At 43.7% G+C, this 25,541-nt stretch overlaps 2 protein-coding genes across 2 annotated transcripts in view; one reads left to right on the top strand and one right to left on the bottom strand.

Annotated features, from left to right (window-relative positions):
• The window catches only part of FAM179A (family with sequence similarity 179, member A), a 32,425-nt gene extending 27,812 nt beyond the window's left edge, over window positions 1–4,613 (top strand). Inside the window, exons 18-19 of the mRNA XM_009573016.1 lie at window positions 2,042–2,128; window positions 4,369–4,613. Of these exons, the coding sequence (XP_009571311.1) occupies window positions 2,042–2,128; window positions 4,369–4,613 (332 nt within the window). The remainder of the gene's footprint in view (window positions 1–2,041; window positions 2,129–4,368) is intronic.
• A 12,658-nt stretch (window positions 4,614–17,271) lies between these two features.
• On the bottom strand, window positions 17,272–25,336 carry LOC104069769 (chromosome unknown open reading frame, human C2orf71). The gene is made up of 2 exons (XM_009573005.1): window positions 21,552–25,336; window positions 17,272–17,401 (listed from the first exon to the last, which is right to left on the bottom strand). Exons 1-2 carry the CDS (start codon window positions 25,334–25,336, stop codon window positions 17,272–17,274), a joined length of 3,915 nt encoding a protein of 1,304 aa, XP_009571300.1.
• Window positions 25,337–25,541: the final 205 nt, after the last annotated feature.

Raw genomic sequence — 25,541 nt, 5'->3', positions numbered from 1 at the left:
TCACCTTTAATGACCCATGCAGCAATGCAAGCTGGTTAGAAAATTGCTTGATCACTCGATGTAAAAACAAAAATACCCCCCAAAAACAAACCAAAACCCCATCCCATCCCCGAGACCAAAATTCTACCTATAAACAAATTAATTTGCTTCCAAATAATGCCTGAATCATTCATTTAGCTTAACCCTGGCATTGGCTTGGATGTCCCCAGCTGAAGGCCACACACGTTCATTAGCTGTGACCTGGGATCCTAATCCCACTCGAGGGAGCCACCCTGTAGATGAGGGTGAATCAGCAAATCAAGCCCAACTGCAACGGGACCAAGACATAGATCTTGCTCTCCTCTGACATCTGTCCTACCCTGTCCTCTGTCATGAAATAAATACCATTCAGATGGCCACAGCCTGACGCCAGGGTGTGGAGTCAGGCCAGCAGCCCAAGTATCTCCCACAGAAACCAACCCTCTGAAAAGGGGGAAGGGAAATTTCCCCTGTAGGTGTTAATGTAGCAAAGAGGGGACTGCAGTGAAAATGAGAGCATGGAGAAGCGGATTCTTCTTTTGCTCATATTGCAAATGCTGGGCTGTCTGTTCTGTGGCCAATAGGTTTAGCTAATATGTAGTGCAGAGAATTAAAGCTGAGTTAATAAGAATTGAACTGCCTGCCCCTTGTTTTCTCTAACAGCCATTAAAAGCTCCTTTGTCTTTAGGTCTGTCAAGGCAGCTAAAATAATGGTTGGGTAAAGTTGTTATTGACTCAAGCTTTAGTGTTTCAAAATGCACAGGGCATTTGAAACCCTTAAATTGAAAGGTGAATAGTGCCTATACACTTAGATTCCTAAAACCCAAGCAAATAAACAATTCTCCCTCGCCCACACAAAACCCAAGTGTTCCCCTGAAAATCTGTGTAGATACCGATATAAACGATTAATTAATATGTTGTGCTCCTTCAAGATCTCCAGATCTCAGGGCGTTTTTTTCAAAGCAGCAGCTCTAAGGTAACTCTCTGGGGAGGAACAGCAAGTGTGACTCAGTGTCTGCCAACACTGCAAGAATGTGAGGCAAAAAGTGAAGTGTCTTTTTAAAAAGGTGAATGAGAAGAGTGTAATTACCAAAACAGAAGCTTAATTAGGATAGCAGAATCAGTTCTTGACTGCACGCTTGCAAGAAGATCATTAGGGACTTCCTTTTTATATCTCATGCAAAAAGGAGCACTTAATAGCACAGTGCTACTTAAAACCACTTTGGGATTTGGCTCTGTAGTGGTTCACAAAGAAGTAGGTTGCCACTTCTGGTGACACCGCAAGGTATCGTAGCGCATCCCACGCACATTCTGCCTCCAAGAAAAGCTTTGCTTGGCTTATCAAAGTGGTAAGACTGGAAGCTTGCAGACCAATCCAGGCAACAGTTTATAAATTAAAACAAGACCCCAAATCAACAACAGCCAGCATAGGAAAACCTAAAATACATATGACAGTCAAGTATTGGGAAATCAGTTTTGTTTTCTAGCCTCTCTGCCAAGATCTGATTTCAGAAATGTTACAAGAGCCCCCAAGAGTGGATGGTGTTGGCAATGAGCAATAATTCTCTCTTGTAAGAGTAACTTGGAGTCTTGTCCATAGATCCCAACAGTTAACTTAAAGATTTAACACCAGCTTATCCTTGAAGTGTGAATGGATGTGTGGACTTTTGAGCCTTCTCACACTTTTCCTTAGGGGAGGGAGGAGGTCGCTTCTGCAAAGCTCCGGGACGCAAAACCTTTTCACTACTTACATGTGATTTAAATTTTGAGGGCCCTGATGTGAAACGTTTAACACAGCTGCTTGTACAGCAGTCAACTTTGTATTTACAAATGTGATATGAGAGCTTTGCTGTTTGAATTTAAAATCCTCCCAAGTAAGGTGGAAGAAAAGAAGAAGAAAAGGACTCAGAAACTGGCAGAAGTTTACTTTATTTTACAAATTGCCCTTTCCCCTCCCCCCTTTTCTTTTTTTTTTTTCTTATAACCTCAGAAGAGTGAGCAGAAATAAATGTTTCTCTTTCAGATAACACATTGCTCCTGCAAGCGTTTGCCCACCGAGTGCGTTTCCTCAGCGGCCAAGCTCTGCTGGATGTCACAGAACACCTCTCAGGTATCGCCAGCTTCAGCTAATCTCCACTTCTAAGTCAAGAAGTCTTCAGAGGGAATATTTAGAGGGAATGCCTCTGAATAGACAGTGCAGTAGCAACCTCAGAAGGTCCTGAGCTTGTCCTCCAAAATACACATACTAGGTACATTTGGCAGCGGTTTGCCTGGCTGCTGCGGAGGCGTGCAGCATGTGAGATGAGGACGGCGCTCAGGCTCCAGTGCTGAGCTCTCACTGGGGTATCTCAGGAAAGACAGGGGCTAAAAATATCCTGGCTGGCTCCTCTCTTTGAAGGACAGTACAGTAAAGGTCATGGAGGTCTGTAAGAGGTCCCTTTTCTAAAGCGAATGACCATCCTCTAGAAAAAATTGTGGCAACTGGTATTTCTGAGAATCAGTTTGTTTTGTCACAGGATTCTTGTTTTCCTGTTGGAAACTTTTGAGCCTGAATCCTGCAGAGCTTGGGGGTCATAGCGTAGGTGAAAACTCAACACACATATTACAGGCAAGGATTTTGTGCAAGGCAGAATTTGGGGGTAGAGGGGCAGAAGCGGGCAGTTCAGCCCAACCCTCTGAGGCTCCCTGCCTATATTGCAGATATGACATTGGACTCTGAGCATTTCAGGACGTGCAAACAGTCTATTTCTATATCAGCGGTGTCCGACACACTACAAATGCAGCTGATAATTGATTTATAATAGTAGCTTGCTATGTCAGCAACAGCCAAGGAATGGAAAAAATGATAATCTCAATATATACTAGAGAAGACTATTTATAGCTGTGCTTTAATTAGTGCTAAATCCACTGCTAATTATGCCAGCATCTTTTAATCCAAGGTTTAATACACTTTGCTGCTTCATTATGAATCTCAAAAGGGCGTGTTTAGCCATAGCAAATGTAAAAGGACCTTTAAAGATAATGTGAATAAAGTAAATCTCCATAAACATAGAATTTAGTTTTACAGTTATTTTAATGTCTTTTTCAAATAAAGCATTTGGACATAAATTGGGACTACTTTAGAGAGAGCAGATGTTCTCTCTGGGATTTAGTAGGAACAGACAGCTTTTTCTCTTCTGAAGCTCCATAGTGACCGCTGTGTTTAATAGCATTTAAACTCAAATTAACTCCCATTTTAAAATAGGTACCATAACCCTTTTCCTGCTTACCAGAATTAGTTTTAGGTACTTTCAGGAGCTGTTTAAATGTTGATGACTGATGCTAGATTAACAGTGTAGAGAAAATGAAGGTGCTTCCACTACAGAATAATAAATGGTTACTGCATAACATTTCCACTTTACAGAAAATGAGAACTCTGTCTCCAGACCATTTCAGATTTTGATCTCTCAGCAAAATCTGCCATGCAAGGAGCCTGTTGGTAGTAAATTTTTGTTTGTATTTAATATAGTTCAGTTCAGAAAATGAGCTGAAAGCAGACTTCAAAGAGAATGAGAATTGGTTTTTGGTTAAATTTCAGCCCCCTGTGTAAGATTTTTCTCTCTCTATTCCCCTATTTCATGGAACATTGTGAGGGTAAATGCCATTAAACTTGTGAGATGCTCAAATGCCATGGCAATGGGGTCTGGATAATTATCTAAGACATCCTGAAGTTTGAAACAGCTGTTCATTAGAAGCCACCAAGTATGAGAGGAAAAAAACCTCAGATTAGACCATTCTGCCAAAGACATCAGTTAGTCACTGATGTTTCTAATAAAACTGTCGAGCAGCACACATCTTTTGTGGGCTGGAGTTTTGAAGTGTGGTATAATACTGCCGTTTGCTGTGTGCCACTGAGCAAAGGGAACTGCCAGATTAGGCTTTTGGCATTTTTCATCAAAGGTCACAAAAAAGTAATCATCCTTTTTACTAGAAATCTTTCAATTACCTCTCTAAGCTGCATTTCAAAATCTTCAGCAGCTGGTTTAAACAACTTCTTAATGGAAATAAACAGCGATTTGACATTTTTGTCATTTGTAATGCAGAAGCGGACAGTGAAATGATTTACAAAATGTGTATGATTCACTTTGCTAAGTCTATCACGGATACAAAGCCTCTGATTTGGAGAAATTGAGGTCCTCAGAGGTTGGTTGTTCTGTTCAGTGGATGATCAGCCACTGTTGCCTGTTTCTGGTTCATCGGGCTCTTTGTGCTTGCTGATATTAGCCAGAAAAGGCTTCCAAGAACCAAAAATAAAGGTAGGGACTTGTTTGCATCAAGGTTGTTAAGAAGCTTGTCTTTCTCGCCCGGCAGTGCTTGTGGCATCTGTTTATCCCCAGAAACCCCAAGCCGTCAAGCGCTACGCCCTGCCTGCGCTCTGGTTCTTCCTGGGAAACGGGGTCCTGCCTGTTCGAAGCGGCAATGTCAGGGCTGTGATCGCCAAGCTTGCAAAGAGCCTCTACCAAGTGATGGGCTCCAGGCTGAAGGAGCATGCCGCCAGCCAGCCTCAGCACGTGGCAAAAAACCTCTGGGACATTTTGGACCTGAATGTCGGGTGAAGGCTTGGTGTGCGCCAGGAAGCTGGTGGAGAGGTGCTGAGTGGGACAGGTGGAGGCAAAGGTGGACGTGGCGGTGGCATTGGTTTTATTCTGCGTGTTTGAAGAACGGTATTTACCCTACAGAGTTTATAGCTACAGATGTACATAGTATATTTTGGTGTAGGCTTTTAAAAAATAATAAAAAATAAAAGGAAGTATTTTTCAAAAGTTTTATATCTTGAGCTCATGTTCCCTAAGAAGCTTGCATAGATACCAAAAAAATAAAAACCCATGTGTAAATGCAATTTGTAACTGTAAAAAGGAAAATAATATATTTATATACGTACTTAGAAAGTAAGAGATGTGCATGTATATGTATATATATTTAGTTACAAAGTAAGAGATGGGCTTTGGAAGCATTGGGGCTATAGGATTAGATGGCTTGACTCAGGAAGCAGAGAATGAGAGACCAGGAGCTGCTAGCCCAGAGGATATGTGGTGGGGTTATCGGAGGATGTGCAGCTCACTGTATGTGCCAGTGTATGCCTTAGGTGCCAAGCTACCAGGTGGCCCCTTTACAAGTCTCTGGTAGCTGCTGGTGCAATGGCAGATACCTGAGATGTCCAGGTCAAGCTCAGACCCCCAGTCCCATGACAGCAGAAATCTCCCCAACTGCACTGAAATTTTCTTCCCATTTCAGGGGATGCATCTTGTCTGTAGTCCCCTGTGCTCTCCCATGCAATGGACTGATGTGGCGAGGTGACCGGTGCCATCCGACTGCCTCCCGGCACCTTGGGGCACCCCCAGGCAGATGCAGGAGAGGGGCTCGGGGCAGGGGGCTGTGCCACCTTGCAGGGCGTGCTGGGTGACACATGGGGTGCTGGGCAGTGAGTGGGTTGAGGGTGTCCTAGAGAAGCTGAGGAGAGGTAAGCTGTGGGCAGGCATCGTGGGACAAGGTATAGTTTTTAAAAATACATAGATTTTCTAAATATGTTTTTTTCCGTCTTTTGAGAAGTGAAGCGTTTGCCTTATATGCAGACCAATAAAGCACTTCTGAACCTGAGATTCAGGAAACAGAGTGAGGAAAAGATGTGCCAGTCCTTCACCATACAAAGGTTTGGAAGCACAAGGGGAGAAATGATGAGAGAAGAGAGGAAAGGCCGAAAGCCGCAGATGTCAGTGCATCTCTGTAGTCAGATATGAAAACAGAGCAGCCTGATCTATGTTCATATAATCCTCAATATACTGGCAGAGTTTTGAAAGAAAGAAAAATTGAAGTTTTGGGGAGAAGAAAAAATAGGAAAATAACAGCATGAAACTCATTGGGCCCATGGAAGGTTAGAAGAGCCTTGACAGGTTCAAGGACCTTGTATAAAGTTGGGAGGCCAAAGAATACTCTAGGGAGATCTTCCCATCCCAGGGGGCTTGGGGTCTTATGTTTATTTCCTGCGTTCTTTGGTATGTCTAAAGCTATACAGGACTCCAACTTGCCACATACTATTGTTGCACTGGGTCTCCTCTTAAGGAATCTCTTTTTCTTTTTAGTACAGTACTGAAGTGGCAAAATTATTTAGTAGATTTTTCTAAAATGTTTTTTTGTTGCTGTTTTTTGTTTTTAACTCCCAACTTTTGGTAGCAGGGAGCACTCAGGAACTCACCTCTGTGAAGTCTTGGCATGTGATCTAGGCCAGGGACCTGGCTCTGAAACACTGGTGTCTCTGGGGATCCTGCAGAGCCTGGTGGAATCCATAGTCCTTGCAGATCTGCTAGAGCATTTTGGAGTTTAGCATCTCGAGAAGTTTTTCTGACAGCTTACCAGAAACAGGAACAACCTGGTAGCGTGCAGTTGTTTTGCACGCGTGACAGGGCTCCGCAGAGTTATACGTGTGTGCCCAAATGCTAAGGGTGAAACGCTGGACAATGTTAGAGGGTGGCTGAGTTTAAATAGCAGACCTTGAACTATGTGTCCTGGTTTCAGCCGGGATAGTTAAATTTCTTCCTAGTGCTGTGTTTTGGATTTAGTATGAGAAGAATGTTGATAACACCCTGATGGTTTTAGTTGTTGCTAAGTACCCTACTGGTCAAGGACCTTCAGCTTCCATGCTCTGCCAAGTGCACAAGAGGCTGGGAGGAAGCATAGCCGGGACAGCTGGCCCAGCTGGCCATCGAGGTATTCCATCCCATGTGACGTCATGCTCAGCATATGAATGGTAGGCGTGTTCCAGGAAGTAGCGATCACTCCTTGGTTATCGATCAGCGCGTGTGGTGAGCAATTGCATTGTGCATCACTTATTTTGTATATTTTATCATTATCATTATTATTATTATTTTCCCTTCCTTTTCTGTTCTATTAAACTGTCTTTATCTCAACCCACGAGTTTTTTCACTCTTACCCTTCTGATTCTTTCCCCATCCCACTGGGTGGGGGGGAGTGAGCGAGCGGCTGTGTGGTATTTGGCTGCCTGCTGGGTTAAACCACGACACTATGTCACTTTGTTAAGCACCTGCAGTTTGCTACTGCCTGAGATCTATTTTAACAGGCAATTTTTTTTTTAGCGGTTGGCATCTCTAGAGGGCCTCCTGGTTTTGCTTCTTCTACCTCAAAAGTTGTTCTTGCCGTTTCCCTCCTCTGCAGCTCTCTCCTGCTGGAGCCCCGTAAATGCTGCTCTGCACAGGCTGCTTTTGCTGGGCTGAATAAAAGCTCTTTGGTTTTACTTTCTCTTCGGCTGTGCTCGGGCCCTTGGGAATGTGGGGGGAAGTTTCTGCACTTGGGAGACAAGCTTTTGTGCATGTCATATGAGGCCTCCCACAACCTGTTTTTATGCATTTAATTGTAGCACTTGCAAAGTAGATTTGAGAAGTAACACATGTAACTGGTTTCTTAACTCTATTGGCCTCGAGTGGTGCTTTCATGCATACGGTTCTCCACAGTCGATAAGAATAAAGCATTGCCTGTCAGTACCTATCTCCTGTCTTGGTGGTTTTTTTTTTTTAACTCTCCAGCTGAGACAGTTTCCCTGTGAGAGGGGCACTCCTACAGCAGTGAGATCAAATTTAGCTGACAATGTGACCGTCTGCAGTGACAAGCAGAGGGGTTAATGGGTAGGAGTTAATTCAGCTCAGGTGAGCTCTCCTGCCACATGTTTGCACAGGTGCACAACTCAGAAGTTATTAAGAAGCTGCTAAGGTTTTTGGATGACACAAACAAAAGGGAGAGCAGTGTTGGACCTTCTCCCAGCACTGGTAAGAATTTAAATATTTAATTTTTCTAACTTATTTTTGTTATAATTTTATTACAGAAGTCTCACCAGAGAGGAGACTGCAAGCTTCACTTGCAGGGCCAGTTTAATTCATTTAATTATTGAATTTAATGTGCAGTGCAGCTGCTAACCCACAGAAGTTAGTATAGCAAAAGAAATGTATGGCAATCTTGTACATGGGCTTACTCTTACCCTACATCCTGCCAGAGCCCCAAGACAGACCCTGGCTGTCACAGATGGTTCCTCCTGCTTGCTGAAGGTAAGAGTTGTCATCAAGAGAAGATGGGGGAGAAAAGGTAACATGGCTTCTACCATGAAGGAGTGAAGAAAGCTTATGTTCCCCTACAGAGTAGGAAGAGAGCGGTCTTGTGCCTTATCCCTGTGCAAGGGGGCATTGCAGCTCTGCAGTTGCATGAGCAGAGAGACTGGTGCTATGTACTCTGAATCCAGCCTGCAAAATTAATCATTTCCTCAAATGGGCATTTTCTTCTCACCAAGAGTCAACGCACATGCCTGGTGGCATTCGAGTGCTTGTGCCATGCAAATGTGTTAGCTGGACCCTGAATCTCCCTGTGGAAACGCAACCACAAACCCCTGCAGGAATGTAAATGCATGAACGTGGCAGTGCCAAGAAGACTTTGGGGATGGGGATGGTATGGAAAAATGAATGACAAATAGGGAGGGTGGCTGGGGAGGGAGATACGGAAGGAAGGATGGACCAGAAGTATGGTGTGGAGGCTGAAGGCTCCTGTTGTAAATAATGTCGATGCTGCCTTGTGGTGCTGCTGTGAGAGGTGGAGCCGAGAATTAAAGAATGCACCTGAAGGGAGCTGCTTTTGCAGGGGTGCAGCTGGGTCATGGAGTGTAATAAGGTGATTCTGGTAGAATTTGCTCTTGCCAAGGTTAAAGGTGGGCTTGGGAGCCAGCTGCTGAAGTCTCTCTCGAGCAGAAGGAGGGGGGCTGCATTGAGGTGGCTATTTTCATCCTTGTTAAATAGTGATGATAGGAATAAAAGTCATTGCATTGCTACCAAATCTCTGACAGCTGACACTGAATCCTGATACTGTGATACTGCCTTTGATACAGCCAGAGGTGAGAAAACCACTGGTTAAAATTAGAGTTGACCTGAACTTTTAAGCCTCCATTCTGCCTTGGTATCTTTAGCTGAAAAAACCCAGTAACTTTGGCCAACAAATGTCCCTGCGTATCCTTAAAAGCCCCCCCAATAATTTTTGAATGCAATTGGCGGTGGTAAAGGAGCTTGTAAAGCCTCTCTCTGTGCTAATAGCTGTGCCCTGGATAAATGAAGGCTGTGCTACTTTCACAGCCGTTCAGCATGTTTCACCTCTGCCGCATTTGAGAGCAGAAAGTAAAAACTGTCCCCTTTGGAGACTGCGGTGGAGGCTGCAGGATGTGCAGGTCTGTCACTGCCCGCTGCTGGGTCCTGGAAAGGACGTGCCTGCCCAGCGGCCGGCACTGCAGTTATGCCCAGGCTCTCAGGCAGAGCCTCAAATTTCATGTCCCTTGTGGTTTGGTTGCTGCTGCTCCGGCTTCCTCTACAGACGCGTGCACATCTATACACACGTGTCTATACATGGAGACACTTCCTCTACGCAATAGTCCTCCTCCGTGTATGCTGTCAGCGTATATAATATTGCAGGATATAAAACTGCTCAGTGTTGCACATTTCTGTCAGTGCAAATATTCAAATAGTAGTACGTGTTATTTCAAGAAGGGAAGTTTGCTATCCTAATAAGATGACTTTCACATGGATATAATTGTGCCAATACTAGGACCACTATTGCTTTGACTGTTGTATTATTCTGGCAGTTTTTTATTTTCAGTATCACCCAGTGCAAACAAAACCTGCTCCTGTTTCCCGAGGGAACAGCCGCCCTCCAGCTAACTCGGCCCGACGGCTCTGGTAGGTGCCCTCGCAGGCTGCGCCTCTGCAGCTGCGGGACCTCCCTGCGCAGTCTGGCAGCTGCTGGCAGGTACTGCTGTTCCGTTCTCCAGTGATCCTGCAACTAATACTCCATTTGAAGGGGATGGTAGCGTGCCCCTCTTCTCGTCCTGCTCAGGGCTGACAGTAGTTCAGGTTTCATACCCATAGGAAGCTTTTTTTTTTTTTTTTTTTTTTGCAAACTTACAGATTGCTCTTGGCCCAGTAAGTGTTGGCCTAAAATCTTCCTTAGTGCAATTCCAATAAGGAATAAATCTGTCTCACCATATCCTTTCCTCACTGGCCCTCTCCTCCTCTTCCTCTTTTCCCAAGACTTCTTTTGTCATCTGCTGCTGCTATTGATTATTCAGCATTACGATGGTGTCATTTATTTACGTGTTTGGGGGACAATGTACCTGAGAGGTCCCGTATAGAATAAAGTTTTCTAACTAGACGTATTCTGTGCTCACAATAGGCCTGAGCAAAGAAAACTTGGCCCAAATCCAAAGCTTTGCACATTTGCAATCCGAGTCATTTCTGGCTTAAAGCTGTCTTCAATCACAATTTTATATGCACGAAGAGGAAACGTATTTCACTGGGAAAAGATGCACTGCTTTTGAAAAGGCATATATACGTATATTTACCCGGGACAGCAGTCAAGTAGTGTTGTCTGTAACTTGTTTGCAGAAGGATGAGTTGACCGTGAGGCCAACAACAGGTGAGAAGGTTTCTCAAATCTATTTATACTCCAGCCTGGGTGCCGTCCAGCCCAGAGCTACGTGATAATTTATTGCCGTGGGCCAGTGCTTGCCAGGGTAATGAATTCCTGCGTAGCTGGAACAAGCACTTCTGGGTTCAGCTCCGACTCTTGGTGAACTGCGTGATCATTGACAATGCTGCCTTTTAAGAAATTATTTAACAGTTTCATTTCATAATCATTTGAATCTGTTAAACTTACATTTTAATTTGTAGCTGCCATTATTCCTCTGCCTCAGGGAAAAACACTTCACAGCCCAGTGCAAACGATAACATTTTGACAGCAAAGCCTGCACGGTTGCCAATTTCTGATGTTACAGAAGAAAATGCATGTGTGATGTGTTAATTAGGCTTTCCGAAGGAAAAAATCTATTTTATGTGGCCGTGTGTGTTTGCGTAGCTATGGATCTAATCCTGGCCTCTGTGTAAAACCCAGGCAGGGTAGCACGTTGCAGGGGAGAACAGAATCCCCACTTCAGTCCATGAGCTTATAGGGTTACCATTACCAGCACAGTGAATGTGTCCTTCGGGGTTTTCCTTGGAGACAAAATTAGGGAAACAAACTGCCTGTTTACCCCCCTCCCCACCCCAATATTCTCTCAGCTCTTTTTAATACATCGTAGTAAAGACAGTGAAACTTTACACCTACGTGCACACCCACTGTTTGAAGGGTGGCATTTTTTTCTCTCCTTAAAGTCATCGCTCTTTCTTAGTCTTCAAACATGGTGATAAACAAACGTGGATGATGCATGGTCCTCCTGATGATGCTTCGAAGTACTGATAAGTGCTTGGCTTACAAAACTAAATTTAGATATAGCTTGGGGCTTGGCTCAGTTTTGTGCAAATTTAAGAGGAAAAGAAAATTTGAGATAGAAAACTCGAGATAATTGGATCCATTGGGCCCTGTGCTAGCTTTCTGCTTACCTTTTTGCCCGACTGGCTTGTCATCCCCAAATAGGTGGGTGGGAGATTGTCAGCCCCAGCGCTGCTGCTTTGTACTTCTGGAGCATATCGGTCTCCTGGGAAGCATCAGATGAAGAATAGAGAATCTCACACAAGTCCTAGTCTCCTTTTCGCTGCAAGGAGCCTAAATTAAACCTATCAAAGGACTCTTAAAGTTATTAGTACACTGTTTATTTAAAGAAGTATTCTTCTATTTTTGCTGGTTTGTAAACAACCTCTGAAGGGGTGACGACAAGCTTCACTGTGTGTTGGGAGTAGACAGGCTGCAGAGCCATTGGTCAGCCAAGGGAAACTGGGAATACACCACGCATCTAAATGCCTACTGCACTCCTCATGCTGTGGTGTTTCTAGTGGCTTTTTTTCCTGTGGAAAAGCTTAATCTAGCTATTTGGCTGTCAAGGGAACTCTGTGGGGCTGTAAATGGGAAATTGTTGACTTGCCAGGGCTAGCAGAGCTCAGAGATGCAGTACATGCTTTCTCCCTCTCTTAGTTATTGGTAGAACTGTAAATAGTTCTGAAGTACTGAGTTTTTCAACATGAAGAACGTAGTATTGTTTTGGGGTTTTTTGGTTTGTTGTGGTGTTGTTTTTTTTTTTTGTCCATGGTGTTTTCTAGATTATTTCTTTATTTTGCATCTTGGAGGTACCCTGTTACCAACTGTTGCTAGTATGCTATGTGGATTGATACGAAATTTGTCCAAGACTCAGAATTAGGTAACTGTTTACCAGGAGTCCTGTGTCTCACTAGCTGCTCAGCTGCAGAGCACTGTGTGACAGCAGGGCATCCCTGATGCTCTCCGTTCCCTGGCCTATCCACATAAAAAACTCTGCTATGGAAAGCTACTTGTATGCCAGGTCTCTTATGATAATTAATGCATGTATGTATATGCATGTGTTTTCTCTGAAATATAAAGATGAAAGGATCTGCATGGATATCAGTTTATTGATAAAAACCTCAGTATTCAAAAAAAGTCCAGAAAGATGCATTGCCTTGTGCCCTGATTGTCCACGTGTTAACTATATATACAAGCAAAGAGACACAAAGCTTCAAAGTGGAGGAGTATGTTAAAAAAATTAAAAAAAACCCCAACATTGTATTGTACTGGCAGGTTTAATTCCCAGTTTGGATGTAAGAGATATTAAACTGATATTAGTTATAAGAGGGGGTAAGGCTGCAAGATGGAAATTGCCCCGTTAGGTTGAGTTCTTAGAGTCACATTTAAAAGCCAAGCAGCTAGTGAATTTGTTGGTTTAGGTTTTGTCTGTAGAGTCATCTCAGCCTTGCTACGTATCTTTGTGTGTCTGCTGGAATGCCTGGGAAGTTTTGTTCAGAGCTTTACAGTTACCGCCCGGGGGAAGGACAGGTCTTTGTTAGCATCCTTCGGCTTCAGCTTTCGTTCATTCATATAGTAAAGACCCAGTGGTTCAGTAGTAGTAATAATAAATGAAGGGCAGCCTATAACATTGAAAGCTTTCAGTTTCTCTTTAATTGCTATATAATCAACTCATCTATGCCTCAAGGAAAACTTTATTAAAGCGGAAGAGATTTATATGGAGTAAGATAGGCTTATCGCCCCTTTCTCCTTTAAAATAACCTTGATGAAGGGTGTACTCTATACAGTCTAACTTCGGAAATCCTCACAGGGTTACTTAATACAGTCACAGAGTTGTATATTAGTAAAGGAAGAGAAAAGAATATGATGATGAGAGGTCAGAGGCTAGATTTTGAAATTCAGAACGTCAGTAAAGTGGAGAGCAATTAAGGACGGTGAAGGCTGTAGATAATTTTGTGCTAGCAATGGTGGAACAGGATAGATGCAGGGCGGGCAGATGCGAGATGAACGGAAATGAGGTCGGAGGGATGGTCCTGGGTCTTGATCACCTTGCCCTGCCGAGTGTTTACTGTCTGTATCTACACAACTTTTTTTGACATGAATATTTCCATTATTCATCCAGAATGGGCATTGGGCAAGAAATGCAAACTTGGGATCTTTGCCCCCAATTTTCAGATGATCCAATATACCGTTGTGAGTTTGTATTAACCTTCTTGTTTACCTGAGGACAACATGGAAGTGAGCCCCTAATCCGTACTGCAAGCATTATGAAACCTTCAGAATCTTGCTCAGGAAGATCAAAATCTCAGTTTGAAGTTCATACTTGTAACATGCATCTATACATGCTGTCGTCATGATGGCACTGAGTGTATCTGATATGGAAGGATTAATGATTTGCTAATCTAGAAGGATTTCTCTTCAGGAGATGTTGGCAGCTCCTTACTGATGAGACATGACAGTAAGAGCTGTCCTGTGATTTCTTTCCTTCCTACCTATAGCAAAGGGGACAGCTTCTCAGAATATTCCTCTTAATGATAAAACTTCATAAATGATTATGAAATGCTTTGGCTGTTAAGAGGCGTGGCAGTGCAAACACTGTAATATACTGGTTTTATTGGTAATCTGCATAGTAGTGTCAACTGTATTGCTAATATCTGGGGTAGTTCTTGAAATCAAAAGAAGTAACCGGAGTATGTATAGTGCTTTCTTATTCTAGTCATCTTCAGAAGCTGAGGGTATAAAATGACATGTCCTTTAAAGGTTTGAGATTTGAACAGTGTCACAGGAAGCAAGGGCAGCTGTCAGCTTGTTAAAGGTCTGCAGATAAAGTGCAGCACGGAGCTGCTAGCTGCTGCTTTCGCAGCTATGAAGCCCTGGCTGGAAAACTGATACTGCTTCATTCTGTGCTCAACCCTTCTGCGATGAGACTCCACTGCAGCGGGTGCACTCTGGTTGTACATGGGAGCTCTACCGAACCAAGTACAAAACTGCCAGGTAGCTCAAGCTTAAATCAGGGCAGGGGAAGGGTGGAAGCACAGCTGACCTATGCTCTGGTCCGTCAGTGTTCAGGACAGATCTTGTAGCCTAAAAAGACATATTTGCTTAATGGAAATGCAACCTAAATTAATTGATGTACCAGTAAAACATAAAACAAGACAGGCTTGTGCTGTGGTGGGGAGGAAGCAAATGGACTTTTTATAGCACAGGGCACTTAGTTAGTGCACTAAGGAAGGAATCAATAGTGTAACATTGGGCTAAGATTTACGCTGGTTGCATATAGAATGTAAGAGAGATCAAACTCATACCTTGCATATAAAAACTCTGATTTATTTACATCAGTAAAAAATAAATCTTAAAGTTGAGTATGGTCTTACAAAACAATTATATTCCAGAAATGTTGTATTCATGAAAAATGGAAGTGTTGTCCAAAAAACCTGTTAAAAAAAAAAAAGTATTTTTTTTTTTTAAAAAAGTGGCCAGCGAAACTATCATTTCCTGCATACTAAGTTACTCTTAATCTCATACTTGCAATACAAATTGAAGGTAAACACCTTATTTGCATTAGTCCTGTACATTAACTGTACTGAAGAGAATCCATTAGTCGTATGTAGTCATGAGTTCATATAACAGACTTGCAGATCACTCCTGGAGAAGCTCTGTTTCTTTAATATAATGCTCAGTTTGCTGCAGCATCCTTAGGGCAGCATCAGAATCCTTCAGCAGCTGCAGTGTTTAAGTGGGGTTGTGTTTCCATTGAGCCTCCCGATGACCACAGCCTTAGTCAAAGCTGGGAGAGATGCTGTGGTAGGATGCCAGCTCATGTACAATGTCTTCAGGGGAGCCTGGTTTTTGGGGAAAGATGCTTTGGCTCACTCCATGCCCAGCTAGCACACATGTGAGGAGGTTTCCAGCTTCACTGCTGAAATGAAGTGTTGCTTGATGTGCTGCTGTAGCTCCTATACCACAGAAGAATTTGGCGCTTGAGGGATATAAATAAATACTTTCTCTTACCACCCACCATGGATGCTGGGAAATTTCAGCATGAAACCATAAAGAGATAAAATGATTGTAGTAGCTGTGCAGAAGCTGTCCTCCCACTCTGTTACATTTTCATCTTCAAAGCTACATTTAGGGATGCAAAGTGCTGGTTTTCTGCTGTCGCATTTCTGGTTTGTTTCTATTCTGGGTGGTTACTGCCAGCAGAACAGGCAAACACAAAATGCCTGCAAATGTATTTGTATTTTTATGCAGCTGGGAGAGAACTATACTTCCGATGAGGGGGAAGATAAGATTGGCCTGCAGAGTTTGCCCTGCTGATGATCTTTGCAGTACCTCCTTTGTGATTTCCCAGTTTAATATGGGATGGTGTATCTGCCTGTGTGATTACAAGGTGGATCTGTTGACATCTCCTAGCTGTACACTATGGCTATGGCTGCTTTGCCGCCTCAAGCTCACAAACCTCTGGCGATCCAAAGCATTCAATTCACTGCGAGTTACTTTTTTCTATTCAATACCTCACCTTAAATATGACAATTAAGGTTTCCTTGTGTCTGTGTCATAAAATGGCACTGAGATAACTGAAGAAGGATGGTTGTGATTAAGGCACTAGACTAAAACTCAGGAGTTCAGTATCCAAAGGAGTCCCTTGTACAGCATAAGACAAGCCTCAGTTCCCGCATCATGAAGGTGGGCAAGAAGGATTAAAAATCCTGTGTGAAGGTGAAGTGCCCAGATACCACCATCATGAAAACTGTAGGAAAAATTAAAACTATTCCTATCAAAATAGGACTACAAATGGCTTTTTTTCCGGATTTTGTTCTGTACTAAAGTTGCATTGAAAACATGTCAAATTAAATTAATGAAAATTACATAAAGTTGCATCTTAATTGTGATGATAAATTAGTTAGGTGAGCAAGAGCCAGTAAATTCTGAAACTATATTCCAGTGGGAACTGTAAAAGCCTAGGATTAATCGACTGTAAATAACCTGTGTTTTTATTAACAAGAATCTGCCTAGACTCTTCAGTGAAATTACAATAAATCCCCTCAAACTGCATAAATCAGAAAGAATATAAACTTGTTTTGGGGAGAACAGGATTCTCTATGCTAGCATTCTCTTCTCTTAAAAAAAAAAAAAAAAAAACACAAAAGGGGGGGGGATACATGTCCTTAGGTGCCTCAGGATTTATAGTGTTGTTTGATTGGGCTATTACAAAACTACTCTAATCAGGATTAAGCCTTGTACCCTGGAAACTAGAGGTGATGAGACTACATGATAATCAAAGGTGATTTAGAAGATCAAAGCCTTTTTGAGGGAATAGGATCCCTAATTTTATTCCTTTAAAAGGGGTTATTTTGTTTTAACTTGTATTTGACTTTATTCTCTCTCTGCATGTTGATAAATACCTAGTGTAAAGATGTGGCTTTGCTGAAGCCATTGATGTTTTTGCAATAAAACTCAATTGGTTCAGGATTTTACCTCCCCCCGCCCCCGGAAATGTCACAACAGCCGCTTTTTACATAACTGAAACCGCGGTGCCTCCTGAATAAATAACATGTCAAATAATGATCATTTCTGAAAGTTTTTTAACTCCGTTAGCTAAACAGTGAAACAAAGGACTTGGCTACCTGTCTTTATCGAATCAGTTTGTCTCAGACTCACCAACTGCAAAGTATTTCTTTCGCTCAATGTAAATCTTTGAGTTAAACCATGAAATGCAATCCAAAGGAGAAGCAGCTGGCTACCACTCTGCTGAAGTTTCCTTAGGTTGTTGGGGCCAGCTTGGGTTTTAAATGCAATGCCATCATATTGTTTCCTTGTGAGGAAAAAAATGAAGCCATGTTTTGGAGGCTTGGGTAAGGCTGCGTCCTCCCTCTGGGGCCTCTGGCCTTGCTCGTGCCTCTGCCTTTGTGGGTGCTTCTGCTGTCAGTCCCTCTGCAGCCCCTGGCCCACGACATAGAGCTCAGGGTGGGAAGCGGATCTGTTGGACTCCTTGATTTCGGGGACGCAAGGGCTGTTCCAAGAGTCGCCGGCTTTTCTAGGGCTCTCCTCCAAGCTGCAGAAGGAAAGGTGCTTAAGTTAAGAGTCTAATGAATTGTGACTTTTTAAAACAGGGCTGATTAGATCACGTTAACCCACAAAGCACAAATGCTGCGCAATACTACGTCATTCCCTGTCTCCTCCCGTATCTATGCTCTTTATATGCACCATCCAGATTTTATTCTTGTGATGCCAAATGCACTGTACTGTCCCCTCCCATAACTCTCTTGGGAAGCAAACATTTCGTATGTTTAACAGGGGATCAGTATGAATCTGGGTTCACTTGCAGATAGAGACAGATTTGAGAGAAAAGTCTTGTTCCAGACTCCGCTGGAGGAAAGGTCTTACCTCTGTTACGCATCTGCTTAGCGTGCTTACAGTGATTTCGAATATGCCAACGTGGCCGAGGGATGTGTATTCTGGTGGTATAAATCTGCCATTCTGGAGGCAGGACAACGGAGACACAGAATGTGTAAATGATGTTCCTGAGGTCGCGCTGGCAATCTCTAGGGGCACAGGGACTTATGAATCAAGAATGATTATAGCAGTGGAGCTAGTCATGAATATCTCATGCCATGGGCCTTCGTGCTGAAATGTGCCCTGTGTTGCTGCAACAAATTAAAGTGGTTTAAGCTCAACATGAGGAAATATTCCAGAATTATCTGGGAATCATTATTGTATTTTAAGTACATAAATTGCTAAACTGAATTAGCTTTCAACTACAGACAAGCTGTTATGTTCCTATTCTGACTGCTAGGACTTTAATGATTTGAACTGCTGAATGAAGAGATTTGTGATATGTGACCAGTCATGAAACTAATTCAGATTCAAATATCCCCCAATTGCAGAAAGTCTCACTTGGGCTACTTGCTTTGGGCCTGATTCAGTCAACCCAACATTCTCAAGCCCTCCTTGAACAATATCTTAAAGGCAATAGCGTTTAATCTTCTATCTCTGCTCTACCTCTTGGGAGATTAGCAGTCTCAATGAAATATTATTTTGTTTAACTGCATACACAGGAATCCTATTACAGACTAACAGGATTTCTATGGGCAGAGCAATTGTACGTGTTATGCCTTGATAAGATGCCAATAACTGCTGATTGCTGTCAAACGACCAAGCTTAGAAACCAGCAAAGTTAGCTCAGTCTATCCATCCACAGGCTGTCCAAATGGGAACCAGTTGTACTGACTTGAGCGCTGAAACTGAAACTCTTGTCCAGGTACCCTAGACTAAACACAAAAGCTCTAACTCCAGCCCTAGTTAGGGCTAAAGATGTTTTAAGTCCTGATATTCCTTGGAGCATGGGATGGGCAGGAGACGTGCTTGGGAAAGGAGCACTTTTTGCCTTCTAGGGGAGCACTGAGCATGCAGGAGACACGCAAATCTGCGCACAGCACTGACACTTAATGCCTGGCAATGCCAGCTAGCAAAATGAGATGGAAGTCACCTCTTTTTTTTGGTGTTTCTGCTAAAATGGGGTGGTGGGAGAGGGCACCCAGCGGCCTAATGAGGAACATGTTGCTTGTACAAGCTCCTCTCTTTAGCAATCTGCTTCTCAGCAAATGGATGTTTTAATTGGGCATGGAAAAAGTGGAGGGATATATCCCGGAGTTTGGGAGCATGGGAGAAACTGGCTAACTCACTGATTTTCAAAATATTTCACCTATAAAAGAGGCATGCTATTGCAGGTTTGCCTCTGTATCCCCTCCCTCCTGTGACTAGTGCTTGAAGCTGCTAATAACACACAAAACCCCCACACAGACAAAAAAAAGGTATTGTTGTATTTGGAGAGGAGACGTAGAGCATGGTAAGGAATGAAGGAAAGGAGACTGACAGCTGGGTGGGAATAGCTTGTGAATTTGAGACCAGGTACAAACACGTCCAGAATGAGGAGGTTTAGGTATACAACATCTGGTTGAGGGAGACATTTTGAAATTTCCCTCTGTCAGCTGAATGAATTGCAAAGCAGAGGAAACCCTGGATGCTTAATGAACTTGAAGGAGAAAGATGGATCAGAGTGTGGTGGTTTGTCTGTTATGGCATCTGCTGTAAGAGCAGCGGTCAGCATCTGCGCATGGGGATGTGGTGCTCACAGCTGTGGCAACTGCTCCGGTCCTCAGCGGGAGGAGGCGACCAGCAGTGATGTGAGGGGCTCTCAGAGCTTTTGCCATGTGCCGATTCCTAAAATGGTCCTTCTCTGCCTTTCAGCACATTTGCTGTGATATTCATATTAGGTCATTCAATGCAAGGTCTGTAAAAGTTTACTCCAGGCAGCTTATTTTAAGTGTAAGAAAACACACAGTAGTGTATGGCATCTTAAATCACTGCATGTGGTAATTAATGGGCTGAATTTCCCTTTTGCTTATATTGATATAAATTTGGACTAACTCAGTAGGACTACTTTTGATGTCCATTTGTATAAATGGTAAGCTGAATTTGACTCAGGATATATTTCATTCTTCCAAAATGCTGTATATCATAACACTAGGATATATAATTTTTTTCATGAAAAGGATGATTTTATTTACAGTGGTTTTTTTATATTACTCTCTATGCTCTGACAGACTACAATAGAAAGATAACACACCCCATTGAAGCATAAATTAGCTAACAATTTATAATAGACTGTTTTTAAAATTGATCCATAAAACTGCCAGGGCTTTTGCCTTGCAAGGCTTGACATAAAGTCTCTTTTGAAAACATTTATTTCTGCTAGCAGTCACTGGAGTAGACCAAGCTGACTTCACACAGTATATAACAACAGAAAAAAACCCAGAAACAACATACACAACTTTTAGGAAATCTTCAAATGTCAGAATATAATGCAGCATTAGAACTGGGAATGCAAAACGGTTTGCATTTCCCAGTGTTTTTTGTGTGTTTTGTTCAGCATGTTCCTCTACTGTCAGTGTGGGAAACCTGGTCCTTATTCTGTCTTTGGGGAAGGAATGCCTGGACACCTGAATTCAGTATCCGCAAGTGTCCCTGTACTCGCCATGCACGGAGTGCTTGTGCACTTACAAGTGCAATTTTACCTCCTGTTAAAGTTGGTCTTGCAATCCCTACTCATGGGGACAATTCATGTGATTTCAGCTGTTCTGTGGCAAGAGTAAAAATACTCCTCACGTGAGGAAATGTTACCTGAGAAGGGTCTTAATCCTCTTGCGTAGCTTAGAGCTTAATGGACTTAAACATCATCCTGAGATGCTAAGAAACTAGAATAACAACACTTTATACTTCCAGGCTGTTACGCTGATCTTTGAGTATTCCCAAATACCCATTTCTGTTTCCTGGCTGGTTTTGTGATTTTTTTTTTTTTTTAAGTGGTAGCAAAAATTTAAAGCTAAGCCCAGATTTTTTAAAAATGGCCACCAGTGGTTGCAAACATGGAATTGGTATGTGTTGATGCTTCAGTTTCTTTAAACTGACTTTTTCAGAGCAATAAATCTCCAGTAGCCATGAGAGGTTTTTCCACTTTGAAAACTGGGCTTGGGCTGTGGACCCATCAGACTTGAAATCAGCACCTAACTCCGAAAGCCTACGAGAGAAGCTCAAAATTTCAAGCTATAATTACGTCCATACAGATCCTTGCCTACACATTATCTGTCCGTCATTCTTGCCAGCTGATTTGAAACATTTTAATACAGGTTTCAGCTGAACAGTTTACTGGCTTAGAGGCTGATGTTAGGAACGATACCCTTCCTCTTGGTCCAAGCTTACCTTCTCATGGTTACTTAAAGATGTTTATAACCTGAGGGTTACTTCAGAGCTTTTAAGAATTAAATGTGGATGTCCTTAGCCCCCACGCAAATAAGGGGAGTTCTGTGCCATGAAACCAACACTGAATTTTCCCTGGGGTGCCTGTCACAGCAGATGTGTACGGCTTGAGCAAGCCATGGAAAGTTAACTCTTTCCTTTATTCAGACCGGTAGTCTACTGAAATCTGGGGCAAGACAGTAGAATAGAATAGAAAAGAACATTTCAGTTGGAAGGGACCTACAATGATCATTTAGTCCAACTACAATGTTATCTTTGCCCAGCCATCCGTTCTGCACATGAACAGGGCACTTTTCTGGGAAATCTCTTAATGACATTGGATTCCCATCAGGAGTTTAGAAAGCCAACACAGTGCTATACTCAGCCTAAAGTGGAAAGTTTCTTACCTTGCTTGGTTAAGCGCAGGTTCACTGCCAGCTGTTACGGGAGCTGGAAGACGAAACTGGACCCCTGGTCGGCGGTCAGAGAAACTTCTCCTCACGAACGGCTGAGGATTGGCGGCGCTCAGGGACAGCTTTCTGGCCCGGTCTCCAGGCTGCCGGAAAAGCAGACTGCTCTTTTGGGAACGCAGTGAAGCTTCAGGCTGGCTGGTCACCTCCGCAGAGGGTTTGGTGGGTACCAGTGGAGGTCTGGCTTCGAATAAGGAAGAGGTGGCCGGGCAGAATATCGAATGGACATTGCTGCCCCTTTTGGAGGAGGAGAGCTGGTGCTCGTCTCCAGCATCCAGCCCAGCTCTGGGACCCTTGTAGGAGCAGGATGGGGAGGTTGGTGGGGAGGGGGCGGTGGGGAACGGAGTGGGGCTTGCATCTCGGCGGTAGGTTGGGGAGCCCAGCAGCCGGTACGGGGTTGGCGAGCTTTGCTTGTGCCCCACGGGAGGGCTGAGTGGTTTTCGCTGGGGTGGTGGAGAAGGCAGCTTCTTCTGCAAGGGTGGGCTGGGCACCCTGGGACTTGTGGGGGGACTGGGTTTCCTCTGCATGGTGGGTGAGCTCGGTTGTGGGTTGCTAAAAGCCTGCAGAGAGTGTCTGTGGTGTATTGGGGGGCTGAAAAGCCGTTTCTCTGTTGGCGGAGAAGAAGGAGGAGTTCTCGTTGGGGAGACCCTCCTGGCAAATGCTGAGCCTTTTTCGTTTCTCCTGGGCAAATCGGGAGAACCATACTTCTGGTATTGCACTGAAGTCGCAGGTGAATTGGGCTCTTTGCTCTCTGAGCTGTTGCTGTGTGGTTTTGAAACCCCACTGGGATTTTGAAGAGGAATAATTTTATGGGTTTGCTTGTACAAATCCGCAGCCTCTTTTCTCTGGGTTGCCAATATCTCCTCCTGGCTAGGAATGTGCACGTTGGTAGGGTTCAGCTCCAGAGAGTACCTCTGCAGTTTCTCGTCCCCTGCTCCAGTATTACTTAGACCTTTATTAGTGATCGCACTGGGGCCGCTGATATTTTTACTTGGCAATAAGTCAATGGACTGAAGGGAGGCTTTCATTTTTGGGGAAACTTGTGCTCTCTTAGTAGCATGAAATTCTGTTTTGGCGGGCTTTTTGGCATCTTCTGAAGCGTGTCCTTCTATTCTTAGAGTTTCTTCAGGCTCATATAAGTCAAAAGAAGTGTCCATTAACATTTCAGGTGGTGGTGGTGGCAGGTTCTCAATGTCTTCATCAGTCTCTTCCTTTGTGTCCTTCTTGCTTAATTCTGCAGCTGGTGCAGGAAGAAAGGCATTTGGAAAGCTAGAAGAAACTCCATTGGTGTTTGAAGGGTTTGTGTCTTCTACTGGTGAAATACGATGCTTAAGATTTAAAGGTCCCAGGCCTCTCTGAAAGGGAATGGTGGGTGGAATGACTGGAAGTCCAAATTTTCTGATGCACTTTATTGGTCCTAAAGATCTTAAAGGTGCGGCTTTTACAAGATCATCAGTAGGACTGAATGTTTCAATAAGCTTTTTGACAGACTGTCGGGGGGCACAGCTGCTGCCACTGAGCATTTGTGTTCCAGGAGGCTCCTTTTCTTTGCCTCCTGATGTCTCCTGGGTGGGCACAGTAGCTCTTAAAGGCTTCCTGCCTCTTTTTTCATCCAGCTGATTGGCAGGATTTTGATCAACCATGAACAAAGGGACTTTATCCTGGTTAGGCAGGATGCTGAAATTTTTTGAGAGGCACGCCTTCAGTTTGCTAGAGGACCTAGCTGTAACTTGCTCATCCTGTAAATAAGGTGCTGTTCTTGATTTCCAAGGCTCCGGGTTGTTATCTGTATCCTTCTTCCCATAAAATGTTTCCAGCCTTTTGCTGAGCTCTTTTTGAGTTCTCTGAAGCTCTAGGAGGGTCGGGTCCTCTGCCTGGCTTCTGAGGGACTCCTCTGACCTGGACCGTCGTTGTTTCCCGAAGGTTTTCTGGCTGCCCGTTGCTGTACTGGGCCTTGTTGTTAGGACTGTTCTTCCACTCTCATCCTCTATCCATTCTTTACACCCGGATTTAGCTGGGACGAACTTGATTTTTTCACTGATGGCATCTTTCATCTTCAGAATAATTTCCTCTGTCTCTGCATTCTCCGTCCTCTTGATGGACTGCCTTTGTGTGTTATCAGTGACCGCAGGCGAAGACAGGGGCCTCCTTGGCAGGGCATCCTTCCCCATATCTGATAAACTTGTGTTGTCGTCATCCTCCCCCAGGGTGCTCCCTTCATCATCATCATCGTCATCGTCATCATCATCATCAGGAAAATCTGTTGATTCACAGATTTTGAAATGTTCACCTTCCTGAGTAGAGTCAGACTGGACGGAGTTATAGGAACGGCTTTTGCTCAAGCTTGCGTATCGGGGCATGGTGGAAATGCCTTCTGGTACTCCACCCTGACAAGAAGTCGCTTCCCTACTCTGCATGGATGAATAAAATGTATTTTTAAAATGCCTTTCAAGTGCACAGTCATGCGATGCGGCTGTGCCCGGTGACATTGTCCCATCAGGCACGTCCTCCACTGTTCTGGCGTGCTTTTGGTACAGATGTCCGTGTGGACAGGAATCACAGCTTGCTGGTCCTCCGTGCTGGCTGAGAGCACTGAACTCTTTGAGGGATTCGTTGTCCACGCCAATGCCACTGTCCTCAGAATAGAGAGTCCTGTCATCACCCTGGGACTGAGAGGATCCCGCTGTTGAGGCTTCAAGCAGCCTTACCGTCCGTAGCAGGCGCTCATCAAAGCTTTGTTTTGCTTTCAGTTTTTCTTCCAAGTTGCTTGCAGCAGACTGCAGGTAGCTGCATGTCTCCTGCAGGGCGCCGGAGGTGAGGGAGGCCAGCGTCCCACTCACTAATTGCATTTTATTGACCGTGTACTGCAGTAGTTGTTGCAGAAGATCAGGGTGCTCCTTCAAATCACCTTTTTCTGCTGGCCATGCCAGATTCCCACCTACGTCTTTGAGAAGATTTTCTCCATCATTGGCAATTTCTTCCAAGAGCTGGTTGATTTCATCAAAGCGAAGCACGAGAAAGCTTACCATCTGCTGTAGGAAGAGTTGAGTTTGGGTAGCCTGGTTTGCCATATGAAGCATAGTTTCATACTTCGAGAGGTTGGGATTTAAGTAGGCATATGCACTCTGATGAGCTTTAACAAGCAGTTCTGGGAAATCTACCTTTTTCTCTGTCTCGCACGGGGGCAAAATGGACTTTTCCTTAATTTTGCTAGGTCGACCTTGCTTTGCCAGCTTATGATTTTTTTGCTTCTTTCCTTTCTTTGGGATTTGCTTTGCATTGCTTTCATTCTTGTCATCCCAAATGAAAGCTGACGCTTCTGATTCACAGGAGCTTTGCTTTCTGATCTGTATGGCCTCAGCGATATGCTTTTGAGACTCAATCAGTTTGGACATAACAACTTCAGCATCTGTGGCTGTCCTCTCAACTCTCTTGTCTTCCTTGGAAGTCTGGGCATCTGAATGAGCCTTGGAAGATAACTGCAAATTATCATTTTTGTCCTGCTCTGATAGTTTATCCTCCTTTGCTCTCAGGTAGTCTTTCCTCTGGATCCCATATTGGTGGAATTCATCAATATTGTAGCAAGATGAACCTTTAACAAGCAGTGGGATTCCTTTATCTTCTGGATCAATACGCAAAATACTTCTGGGTTTATTGAAAGCCTTAAGACCACTTCTTGCAATAGTATTGGCAATCTCACTGTGAGAGGGTGTGCAGCCCATCCTTTCTCTGTCTTTGGCTTTATTTTTGATTAAAAATCCAGATGAACCAGGCAAAATATAACAAAGAATCAAACTCACTGTTTCATCCTGAACTGCAGACCGGCCTTTTTCTCACAAGTTTTCCATCACGATCCCAGTTTTGTGGTCAGTTTTCATTGTTGTTTGCCTCAAAATCTCACGTGCTTACTGCCCAGGATCTTCTCTT

Source organism: Fulmarus glacialis, unplaced genomic scaffold (assembly GCF_000690835.1).
Source record: "Fulmarus glacialis isolate BGI_N327 unplaced genomic scaffold, ASM69083v1 scaffold3770, whole genome shotgun sequence".
Lineage (NCBI taxonomy): Eukaryota > Metazoa > Chordata > Aves > Procellariiformes > Procellariidae > Fulmarus > Fulmarus glacialis.
Note: the sequence above shows the minus strand (reverse complement) of the source record. Positions and strands in the feature narration are given on the sequence as shown.

Coding starts and splice junctions, on each gene's coding strand:
- LOC104069769 (XM_009573005.1), bottom strand. CDS start 25,336: ATGGGCTGCACACCCTCTCACAGTGAGATTGCCAATACTATTGCAAGA. Junction 17,402..21,551: donor CCTGCGCTTAACCAAGCAAG/GTAAGAAACTTT, acceptor TTCCTTCTGCAG/CTTGGAGGAGAGCCCTAGAA.